Source organism: Heteronotia binoei, chromosome 9 (genome assembly GCF_032191835.1).
Source record: "Heteronotia binoei isolate CCM8104 ecotype False Entrance Well chromosome 9, APGP_CSIRO_Hbin_v1, whole genome shotgun sequence".
NCBI classification, from domain to species: Eukaryota; Metazoa; Chordata; class Lepidosauria; order Squamata; family Gekkonidae; genus Heteronotia; species Heteronotia binoei.
The window spans coordinates 23290975-23303351 of NC_083231.1; the positions used below are offsets into that span (position 1 = coordinate 23290975).

The following is a 12377-nucleotide window of genomic DNA, read 5'->3' on the forward strand; positions in this document are numbered from 1 at the left end:
TAGATATCTTTGGATTACTCCTTCCTCTAAACTGTTTTGTTTTCAGTGGCTTTATACTGGATGGTTCTTATGAATTTGAGGTATTTTCATTGTGGGTTTTGAGATTTTTGTAAGTTTCATTGTCAGAGACTTTATTATACACGTAGGCTGTCAGCATTGTCTCTTCCACCATATCTGTATGCAGGGCTTTTTTTTTTTTTTTTTAGCAGGAATGCAGTTCTGGCTGGCTTGATGTCAGGGGTGTGGCCTGATATGCAAATGAGCTCCTGCTGGGCTTTTTCTACAACAAAGCCCTGTGTGAAACAATGGTGATGTCAGAGGTGTAGCCAAATGTGCAGATGAGTTCCTGCTGGGCTTTTTCTACCAAAAAAGCCCTGTCCTTTTGGTGTTTGACCAAGATCTGCTGGCTGCCTCAGCCCAAAAGACATCTGCTTAGACTTGACCAGGGCCAGGGCCTTCTCCACCTAGCCCCTGCCTGGTGGGACTTGCTCCTGCCTGAGGTCAAGGCCCTGAAAGGCCTAATACAGTTTTGCAGAGCCTGTAAAATGGAGCTATTCCGCTAGGCCTTTGGTTGAGGTGGTGGACCCCAGTCATCCGGCCTCCCTTGCTGGAAACTGCGTTATAATAAGCCCATGTAAAGAGGTGTTACCATCGCTTCTGTTGTGACTCTTTGTTTTGTCACCTATTAGCTTTGCTTATAAATTAATGTATGGTTTTGCCAACTTTTAAATGGTTTTAAGCAATTTGTTAAAATAATTTTATATTTCGTGAATGTTCCTAATGTATGTTAGTTTTATCAATTTTAGGGTTTTAGAGTTTTTTGCAATTCTGACCGGAATACCTACTAATGTGGGGTTGAACCTTTTCCACTAATGTTGGCATCTTCCTCTGCTTTAAGGTGACCTCCCTTATACAAGAGACTCTAACCCAGGGGTAGCCAAACTGTGGCTCAAGAGCCACACGTGGCTCTTTCACACATATTATGTGGCTCTCGAAGCCCCCAGTGTCCCATCAGACAGCTTAGAAAAGGCATTTATCTTTTAAATCTCTTATCCAAGCCAAGCTAGCTGGTGTCTTGGAGAATGCATTTAAAGTTGCTTTCTTTCCACCTCTCCCTCCCTCTCTCATCTATCTGCTTTCTTTCCACCTTTCTTACCACCTTCCTTCCTCTCTTCCGGCTCTCAAACATTTATTCTACGTGGCTCTTATGTTAAGCCAGTTTGGCTACCCCTGCTCTAACCTTTGCTGATTCAACAGCCATTTTTTGCCATCAATTCACAGCAGACTTATGGTGACCCAGTAGGGCTTTTGAGCAAGAGACATTCAGGCGTGGTTTGCCATTGCCTGCCTCCGCATCTTGACCCTGCTGTTCCCTGGAGGTCTCCCAACCAAATGCTATTCAGGGCCGACACTGGTTAGCTCCTGACCCCCAGCAAGATCAAGATAGCCTGGGCCATCCAGGCAAAATTGGCTATGTTTGATATTTAGAACAAGGTTGGAAGAGCACAAGACAGCAGCAATGTACTTTCCCAAAACTTACCATGTAACAGATGAAAAAGCAAGCCAGGCTTTGATAAATGGCATCTAACAGGTTGATGAAGAAGGCTGAAGATATATAAGGCTGAAAAAGAAACATGGGAGAAAACACATCCTTGGCTTCAGGCAGATACACAGTAATTTTTTGGGGGGAGGGGGAGGTTGGAATGACATCTTCTGATGCGGCTGAGGCTATTGAGCTTCCAAAAGTTATGCTCAGAAGTCCTGTACAGCAGTGTTTCCTATCTGCAGGGTCGTGACCCGTTACCGGGCCACAAAAGCCTCACTACCAGGTCATAAGAAAAGCCAAAGCTAACCCCGCCTCCAGCAAAGCATGACCTCTGCTTCCTTCCTTCCCCCATCTCTCTGTTGTGCAGAGAAAAGCTAGCCTTGAAGACAGATGCAGGCTGCAAAGCCTGAGCTCCATTTGGCTTCCTTCCTTCCCCTATCCCTCTGTTGTGCAGAGAAAAGCTAGCCCTGAAGACTGACACAGGCTGCAAAGTCTGAGCTCTGTTTGACTTCCTTCCTTCCCCTATCTCTGTGCTGTGCAGAGAGGAGCTGGGCTGCCTCTCCTTCCTTCTCCCCCCTTCCCAGTGTTTGAGAGAAAAGCTGGCATCCATTGGCACTTTAGACCTATGAAGTGTTCTTCAAGCTATGAGCTTTCCTGTGCCTTGCAATATGTTCTTTTGGGGAGATTTCCCCGAGAGGCCTGGGTGGCAAAGAGGCCTGTGTGTTTTTTTCAGCCAGGAGTGGCAGGGAGTGGGCATCTATGCTCCCTCTGGCAAGCTTTAATTAACCAGGAAGGGCAAGGGTCCAGATCACAAGTTCTTAGGCATATAGTGAAGAGGATTCTGTCAACTTCCTCCAGACTGAGCATGTCGAATTAATCTAGAGCTGGTCCAGAAGACAGGCACGGGGCCTTGAGTTCACATACTGTCTCCAATGTGGTGGGGAGGTCGCGACAGAGAGAGGAGATTTTATCTGCAAAAAATTCCACGAAAGCCTCACAGTCTATCTCCAATTTCCTAGCATTTGGCCTTCCTTGTGGTAGTGTTGTAAGAGTCCGAATTGTCTTAAACAATTGTGCCAGGCATGAATTTGCAGACTCAATCTTGGCCGCAAAGTAAATTTTCTTTGTGGCTTTGACTGCCATCTCATAGGATCTTATAAACTCCCTATAAGATGTTCTAGTCACTTTGTCTCGAGTACGCCGCCATTGCCTCTCTAGCCATCTGAGCCCTCATTTCAGCTGCCGCAATTCCGGGTATACCATGGTGCCAGCTTAATACGAGCGCTCCAAAGGCGCCGAGGTGCGATCTCATCGATGGTTCTGGAAAGCCAGCCATGCCAGGACTCAACCAGGTCATCGAGAGAATCGCCAGGGGGCCAGGGATTCCGTAGAACCATCTAGAACCGCTCTGGGTCCATCAGGCTCTGTGGGCGAGCCAAAATATGCTCACCGCCTAAACAGGCTTGGGGTGGGACATCCACAACAAGGGCAAGGTAGTCCAACCATGGCACTGCTTCCACAATAATATCGTTCACCAAAACCCCTGCCGCAAAGATCAAGTCTAACATGTGCCCCGCCTGGTGGTGATGTAACAAATTGGGAGAGTCCCAGTGTTGCCATGGATGACACTAGGTCCATCGCCTGGCTGGAGGTCGCGTCGTCAGCATGGACATTGAAGTCACCCAGGATCACTAGCCTTGGGTACTCCAATGCCCAGCCTGCTACAGCCTCCATCAGGGATGGTAAGGCACTGGCTGGTGCGTTAGGTGGACAGTACACCAGCCATATCGCCAACCCCTCCCCAATGTCCCATGCCAGACTGGCACATTCAGTGCCACTGATCTTTGGGGCCAGGAGAGCCTCTCGTATGAATAGGACTAATGTATTTAGTCGGGTGGCCTGCTGGATAGCTCCAGGCTGACTTTTACTCAGTGTACAATGAGGCCCATGTCTCTGCCAAAGCTTCCTTCTGTATGAAACTTAAATAAGCAACGGCAGTCCACAGGGGAGCTAGTGATAACATTATATTAGATTTATATTGGATTTATATCCCGCCCTCCACTCTGAATCTCAGAGTCTCAGAGCGGCTCACAATCTCCTTTATCGTCCCCCCCCCACAACAGACACCCTGTGAGGTGGGTGGGGCTGAGAGAGCTCTCACAGCAGCTGCCCTTTCAAGGACAACCTCTGTCAGAGCTAGGGCTGACCCAAAGCCATTCCAGCAGCTGCAAGTGGAGGAGTGGAGAATCAAACCCGGTTTTCCCAGATAAGAGTCCACACACTTAACCACGACACCAAACTGGCTCTCACACGGTGGCCTCATGTATAACCTACAGTTACTCTCTTAAGGTCACCTATGGTAACTGGCCGGAGGCCTAGGAAGATACTGCCTTTCATTTCCACATGCAGACCACAGGATTTGAAGAAGGGGGTATGTGTGTGGGGGGACCAGTCAGGTCCAACTGAGGAGGAACAGGCAGCACAATAACAAGGGAGTCAGGCACCTGGACCAACTCAGAGTACCTCAGATCTCTGACCAGCCTTGTAAAGTTCTGGCAGGCGGAGTAGGGTGTCTGCAGATACATCTTTGTCCAAAGCACCGTAAATGATGGGTGGCACCGATGTGAAGAGAAGGTTGAAAAAAATCAGACTCCACTGGTCACTCATGGCTATTCCTGAAAACCCATTGTAGAACTGGTACCAGTACAGGATGCATACATATGCCTATTAAGATAAAAGGGGACAATGAAAGGGGAAAAGGGATAAACTGAACATATGAAGCTGCCTTCTATTGAATCAGACCCTTGGTCCATCAAAGTCAGTATTGTCTTCTCAGACTGGCAGCAACTCTCCAGGGTCTCAAGCTGAGGTTTTTCACACCTATTTGCCTGGACCCTTTTTAGTTGGAGATGCCAGGGATTTAACCTGGGACCTTCTGCTTCCCAAGCAGATGCTCTACCACTGAGCCACCATCCCTCCCCAACTGGAGAGGAGAAAGAGGAGCAAACAAAGGGATAAAGGTTCCAGACAGCAGTCCATAAGATTAAACACGTTTTGAATACGTCAGCATTTTTTTTTAAATAGTTCCTCCCCCAAACCTTAGAACAGAAGTGAAGGGGCTGCTTATGTTATTTCAAAAACATTTATATTTTGCTTTTTCTTTGTGGCTCAAGGTGGCTTACAATAAAAAAAAAACATACATAAGATCATAAAGCCCATTTACCCTGCTTCCCCCTCCCTCCTTCATCAAATACCTGCAGCTTAAACCCATATTATAAGCCATCCAAACTCAAATGGTTGCTCAACTCAGCATGAGCCAGTGGAAAGCCAGTGAGCTGCAGTTCAGCTAGAACTGACGGTTCAAATCCCACTTCCCTGGTACTCCCACATAAACCTGTGGGTGTTTACACTTTTAAGAGCTGTGATTAGAAATTGTCAGCTTGTCTCAGACATACTTCCCCAACCAAAAGTTACAGAAAAGGTTCCTTTGGCATGCTGAGGTTTCTTACAAAAAAACCCCAGATTGTCACGATCCCTTCTTAATGCATTTCTGCACAAGCAATTTTTAATTGATTATTAAATGCCTCTGGAGCAGTGACCCTCAACCCCAGACAGATGGGCAGAAGCAATTTCTGCTGTCAGAGTCTGGATTCTGAGCCTGCTAGTCCCCCATTCCTGCTCATGAACATTAAGCGGCAGTTCCCTGGGTCCACAGTCCACGCTGTTCCTGTTAGCAACGTACCAAATTCTTGTAGAAGAAATAAAGGACCATGTTGGCCAGTCGATAGTAACACCAGTGACCGTGAACAAGCAGCAGTTTGTTGAGGTGTTTGAACTGAGAAACTGCAAAATCACTTGCCATCACAGCCTGAAAACAAGCATAAAGGGAATGAAAGGCTGCAGCTGCCACAGAAAGGGCAACAACAACTGTGTAGTGGTTACACTAGCATTTATCTTGCCTGAACCAGTCCCCTTATTTAACACAACCTCTGCCAGCTGACTTCTCAAACCAAAATAACCCATTGGACATATATGGACATATGAAGCTGCCTTATACTGAATCATACCTTCAGTCCGTCAAAGTCAGTATTGTCTACTCAGACTGGCAGCAGCTCTCCAGGGTCTCAAGCTGAGGTTTTTCACACCTATTTGCCTGGATCCTTTTTTGGAGATGCCAGGGATTGAACCTGGGACCTTCTGCTTACCAAGCAGATGCTCTACCACTGAGTCACGGTCCCTCCCCATAACCCATTAGAGCTCAATCCTCTCTCCTCTTTCCCTTAGTCATTAAACCCCACTAATCACTGGATCAGTAGGTAAAGAAGTAATTACCAGTTAACCCAACCCCCTGTATTTTTCTGCCTCAACATCATATTCTTCATTATCTCTGTCTCTTCCTCACGCTCTCTTCTTCCCTTCAACGCTCCTCTCAGTTAACAATCGTTACAACCATCACGTACTTGATCATCCATTGAGTTATTAATTTCCAACCAAGAACCTCTAAGTATTTACCCTTGGTCAGTTTTTCTATTCATGGGAATGATCCATTCACAAAACCATGATAGCGTGCTGCATTCACACTCATGAATTCCAGCCATTTTGGTGCCTCAGAGATTATGGAAATTGTGGTAACCTTCTGATTACTGTCCAGACATAACAGTGCTCCAATGAGCCAATGACTGGTATTAGTGGGAAAGGTGCCTAAAGACAACATGCATTCTTCAAGGAAGCAGAGAATATCCAGAGGCTATTAAGCGGAGATGCTTCATGAAGCTGTTCTCAGGCACACAGATTCTTGGAAATTTGATCTCAGGTTACATTCTTCTAATTCAGGGGTGTCAAACTCATTTGTTATGAGGGCCAGATCTCACATAAATGAGACCTTGTCAGGCTGGGCCATGCGTGTCATAAAATGTAATGCCGAATAGTGGAAATATAAACTTTATAAAGGACACAGACATACACAATCAGAGATTTAAAAAAAAAAAACTTAAAATTTTGCTTAAAAGATTAGCACTCTTGCAATACTTTATTTAAGTTTGTGATAGCTGGCACCTCTTCCTCTGAATTATTGCATCAAAATCTGGAGACGGTGTCTGTGTTGTAGCAGTCCTGAGTATGCTGTTCAGGTGTGTGTCTTTAAGTTGCAAACCTACTTCTGATTTATTGACATTGATTACAGAAATCTCATGTTCAGTGCTTTGAACCTAAGACCCAGGGGGAAATATGGAATGGCTGGTACTGCGGGAGACCGCAGGTCACCTGACTAGGGACTTTACTGACCGCCTATTAAGAACTGTGGCGCGAACTTTAACCATTCAGGATTGGACTGGACTTGGGAAGGGTTGTTCCAGATGCATAAATATAAGCGGGGACCTGGACCCGCCATGTAGTCTTGTTGTGTGGTTGCTGATAAAGTATGATTGCTGTTGAACGTCTACGAACCCAGTACTTTACAGCTGGACATTGCGAGCTTTTGTACTTAAGCTACTTCATGTGCTGGTGAGCCAATGGAGAAAACAGAGGCCGTTTTCCCACTGACCTTACTCCGGAGCGACGTCCCTCTTCACCGCGCAGCGTCTGTGCGGATTTCCCACCAACTGCTGCGCACAACCAGGAAGTGCCGTGGCTTTTGCGTCGCAGATGTAAACCGCTAAAACCCAGTTTACATCTGCGACGCAAAAGCTGCGGCTCTTCCTGGTTGTGCGCAGCAGTTGGTGGGAAATCTGCGCAGGCGCTGCGCGGTGAAGAGGGACGTCGCTCCAGAGTAAGGTCAGTGGGAAAACGGCCAGAGTCTTTGCTCTGTAGCTACTGTGCGATTGAGCAAGCCTTGCAAGGCAAGCTGCCATGCAGAAGGAAGACACAGAGCGAGAGAGAGAGAGAGAGAAGGAAGCAGATGACAGTGAGTTGCTCATGAGCCTGATAGGCGCCCTCTGGGCCTGATTTGGCCCTCGGCCACACATTTGACATCTGTGTTCTACTATGTAGTCTATGTAAATTCTTAGGAATTTAGAGCCTGATAAGAGGGGGGCTTGAAAAGATTTTTAGGGGAGAGGAAATCCCACAACGTTCTTAGCCCCTGCTTCCTTCCCTCTTGCGTGCCCCGTCTGGTGGAGCTTTTGCTCACCCCACCTCTGTTCCATTGAAGCTGCCCCCATCTAATCTAAGCTTTCCATGCCTGGTCTCATTGTGCAGATTTTAAAAACCATACATTTGGTATCAGATATATGAAATAATACAGAGCTGTACCCTATATGGCTTCCAGGGCACTTCTAACTCAATAGCTAAGTATGGCTCTGTGGTTGGTGTCTTAAGACCAGGAGATGGGGATTCAAATCCCTGCTTGAATGAAGCGCATTGTGTGTCATGGGTGATGCTGAAGGGGAGTTGCCGGCTGCAGAGCTAGCAGCTCTGACAGCACAGCAGCTGGTCCCTCAGAAGAACCTGAGTTGTCTGCAGCTGCCCTTATTCCCTTCAGTGGCGCAGCCACAAGCACAGAGCCCCCCCGACTCACCCCCACAAATGACTCATCTGCAAGAGAAACTTTGCCAGGATTGGGTCCTCAGATGTCATAAAGTGAGGGCAAAAGCGAGGCGTTCCCTGAGCCCTGAGTTCTAACAGAAACCCGGTTGCTCACTAATTGGAAGCAGCTGCAGCAAGCTATTAAGCTCCCTGCTCTGGGCGGATTCCTTCGTGAGAGCAACGTGTCTAACTTTGCGACTGCTAGCACTCTGACTTGCTTTGAAACCTGATCCTTGGCTTCTGGACTCCTGCCTTGAGCGACCCAGCTTCTGGTTAGTGTTTGTGGACATTGTCCTTACCCGGTTTCTGTTCTGAATTGGCCCTGACCTCGAACTGGCTTGAGACCCTGCATTTGGAGACTTGCTCTGCCTCTATTCAGCTCCTACCCTGCCTGGGACTGAGCCTCGTTGCTTGCCAGCACCCCAGAGCATGATATTGTGTCCTCGTGAACTACCCACATTCTCTCAGCCTAGCCTAGATTACAGGGTTGTTTCTGAGGGTTAAAGAGGGTAACTTCTGTGTACCCTGAAAAGGTGAAGGATTTTAAATAAAATGCTGTTGTGTGAACTTGGGGGCCTTTTGGCACAGGATACTGAAGTTTCAAGCTTTCAGATACACAACCCTTGATCCCATGAACAAATATACTGGGCTTCATGGTTCCTAGTGAAACGGATCAAAAAGCAACATTGCTTCTTTTTATGGCTCTGTCAGTCTTTCCTACCTGCATGCCTTCTTGGCCAGAAATTCCAATTCCCACATCAGCAACTTGGATCATGCTAACATCATTGGCACCATCACCTTCTCAGAAAGAGAGGGAAATTCACATGAAAAAAGTCTTTGGAGCATTGTACACAGAGAATACTGAAAAGTTTCTTGTAATCAGAGCATCCAGGTTTACGAACACATAGGTTGCAAGCATATCCTGCATTTTGCAGAGTGGTAGCTTGGCAGCTCAGAATGTGGAAGGAGTAGGATGTATCACTAATGAAAAATGGAGGAGACAGCCCTATGGCTGTGAAGGGTCTAGCTACATGTTGTGTTCAGTAGATGTAACAGAACTCCACTGTCTTTCTTAAAAGGAAAACAATATTGATTTCAGAGCAAAGTTTGAGCCCAGTGGAGCCTTTAAGGCCAACAAGGTTTTATTCTGGGTATAAGCTTTTGTGAACATGCACACGTCCTCCTCTTTATTTGTGTGCATGCACATGAAAGTTCATGGGCAGCATAAAACTTTGTCGGACTCCAACTTTGTTCTGCTGCTTTTGACCAACATGGCTGAATCAATACTGATTTCAAACAAAGAAGTGGCAGATTTAAAGCAGCGCTTAACCTTTGTTCCTGCCCAACATTTCTTTACTCCATATTGTACTTCTTCGTTGCCATTTCCCCCGGAGTAAAGAGATCTCAAACTCTAATAAACGAGTTATACATTGCTTCTTTACAAGCAAAATGCACTGGAAGGGTCAAGTGGGCCTTCTTTTCTTCCAGGTGTAAGGGGATGCTCACTTCTAATAGGCAAAGGGCTGTGTGGTTTTTATCTTGCTTGTCCTTAGAACACGCCTGCATGATAGGTCATTAGTACTTTGACTGTATACAGTCTTCTTTCCGTTGATCTGCTCAAAAAGACTGCCTGAGCAACTGATCTCCAAGGTGGCTTGAAATCACAAAGAATCTGCAGTTCTTATAGATCAGAACACTGGCTTCACCTGATCTGTAGCTCATCTCTGGTTTAGGCAGGCCCTGGGGACCTGTGCTCCTACAGCCTTTGTCCAGCTCTCTGGTGTTGTTACTACTGGTAATGCCTCCCCTACGCCAGTGGGGGCCAGAACATGCAGGGATGGGATATGTATACTAGCAAGTGTTCCTGATGTTGCCAGCTGTTGAGATGCAAAGAGACCAGGAGAAAGTGTCGCTTGAGGCAGGGTGCTTTCAGGCAGTACCAGTTTCAGGGTTTCTCCCCTCGTGGACAGCTAGAATGTGGCTCCCAGTTCCGGCTGTGCATATGCCGACTGAGGAAGGGAACAGATAGGCATCCTGGATCCTTCCCTCTTTACATAGTTCCATGACAATTTGGAAAGAGGAAATGATCCCTCTCGTGTTGCTTCCGCGTAGCACATGAGAACACCCTGGGACTGCCAGCTGTTCCGATCCAGAGACCAGAATGTATTGTCATATACATGAAGGTTCTTCATGAGCAAATTTCTCCATTTGCTTCACTTGAGCAAGGTCGCCCACATATAAAACACCAGGTCGATGCACATCAAAGCATTCATAACCCGCACTAACTGGGACAAACATCATCATCATTATGAGCATTACTACTTATTAGCTACCTACGCAGCTCACAGTTAACCTAAGTGCCCCTAGGACTATAAGTCAGTTTTCCAGTTATCAAAAGACAGGGTTTATGCACTCCAACGAGACAAGCAGCTCACCTATAGCCAGAGTCATCGCTCTGAGCTCCTTTCTCACCAGCTTCACCACGTGGCTCTTTTGTAGGGGTGTTGCTCTGCAGCAGATGACAGCTCGTACCTGTGTCGTGAGTAGCAGGAATCTGTGGCGCGCAGTTTTGCGCAAAGCAAAGGCTAAGGTTGGTCCATCTATAATTAGGCCAGTGCTGAGCTGGGGGATGTTGCCATCCGAAGCTCTGGAGATGTTGAAAAGGTCTGCAGTGGAGCTTCCTTGGGGATGGATCCACATTTCTGCTAAGATGCTGTCTATCAGCTGTTCGCAGGAGTCCTGGATGGGAAAAGCGAGATAACAATTCAATCTTGCTTTTGGTACAGTGTAAAAGATGGCTTGGCAACAGCGTACACTGACCTGAGGCTGAAAGAGTGAGTAGGGGGGGGGGGAGTTAGTTGAGCATTATAACTCCGTATTTCCCCCTTAAAAGGGGGAAAAAAACACACTGGATGAATTTTATGGTTTGCCCTGTGTAAACAATATGTTATGGGTGTCCTTTAACCAGAACTAAAAAAAAGGTAAAGGTAGTCCCCTGTGCAAGCACCAGTTGTTTCCAACTCTGGGGTGACGTTGCTTTCACAATGTATTCACGGCAGACTTTTTACGGGGTGGTTTGCCATTGCCTTCCTCAGTCATCTGCACTTCCCCCCCAGCAAGCTGGGTACTCATTTTACCGACCTCGGAAGGATGGAAGGCTGAGTCAGCCTTGGGCCGGCTACCTGAAACTAGCTTCCACTGGGATCGAACTCAGGTCGTGAGCAGAGAGGTCAGACTGCAGTACTGCAGCTTTTCTGCTCTGCACCGCGGGGCTCTTTAACCAGAACTAGGGAATGGTTAAATACATTCTCGGCATAGATGTAGATTCAAAGGGAGGTGGGGAGAGAATGAGCTACAAAATATTTGATGTCATCGTAATGGGGGAAGTCATCATAATAGAGACTTCTGTAACACTACTTTATCAAATTTTCAGGCAATGAGCTACACGCTTGGTTTGAGCTTAAGAGAAGGAGACCCCACAGCCGCATCTCAAATCCAGGCTTAAAAGAGACTCTGGAAATATTTTTCTTTTAAAAATTTGATTCATGTGAGATGCTAGTATGAAATACTGTTTGGTTTTTTGCCATCAAATCGCAGCTGATTTATGGCGCTCTCATAGGGTTTTCAAAGCAAAGAGCCAATTTCGTGTAGTGGTTAAGTGCATGGACTCTTATCTGGGAGAACTGGGTTCGATTCCCCACTCCTCCACTTGCACCTGCTAGAATGGCCTTGAGTCAGCCATAGCTCTCGCAGAGGTTGTCCTTGAAAGGGCAGCTGCTGTTAGAGTCCTCTCAGCCCCGCCCACCTCACGGGGTGTCTGTTGTGGGGGAGGAAGATAAAGGAGATTGTGAGCTGCTCTGAGTGGAGGTAGTCCCCTGTGCAAGCACCAGTCGTTTTTGACTCTGGGGTGATGTTGCTTTCACAACGTTTTCACGGCAGACTTTTTACGGGGTGGTTTGCCATTGCCTTCTCCAGTCATCTACACTTTCCCCCCAGCAAGCTGGGTACTCATTTTACCGACCTCGGAAGGATGGAAGGCTGAGTCAACCTGAGCCGGCTACCTGAAACCAGCTTCTGCTGGGATCGAACTCAGGTCGTGAGCAGAGAGCTCAGACTGCAGTACTACAGCTTTACCACTCTGCACCACAGGGCTCCTTCTGAGTGGAGGGCAGGATATAAATCTAATATCATCACCACCACCACCACCTTCTTCTTCTAAAGATGTTCGGGGCGGTTTGCCATTGCCTGCCTCTGCATCATGACCCTGGGCTTCCTTGGTGGACTCTCATCCAAACACTAACCACGGCCA

The 12377-nt window shown here is 47.1% G+C and overlaps 1 protein-coding gene across 1 annotated transcript in view; it reads right to left on the reverse strand.

Moving 5' to 3' along the window:
* LOC132577568 (phospholipid-transporting ATPase VD-like) overlaps positions 1-12377 on the reverse strand; it is a 66217-nt gene that overhangs the window by 11798 nt on the left and 42042 nt on the right. Inside the window, exons 13-17 of the mRNA XM_060247359.1 lie at positions 10504-10807; positions 8790-8866; positions 5289-5414; positions 4070-4270; positions 1541-1621 (exon numbers count right to left, since the gene is read on the reverse strand). Coding sequence (XP_060103342.1) covers positions 1541-1621; positions 4070-4270; positions 5289-5414; positions 8790-8866; positions 10504-10807 — 789 coding nt within the window. The remainder of the gene's footprint in view (positions 1-1540; positions 1622-4069; positions 4271-5288; positions 5415-8789; positions 8867-10503; positions 10808-12377) is intronic.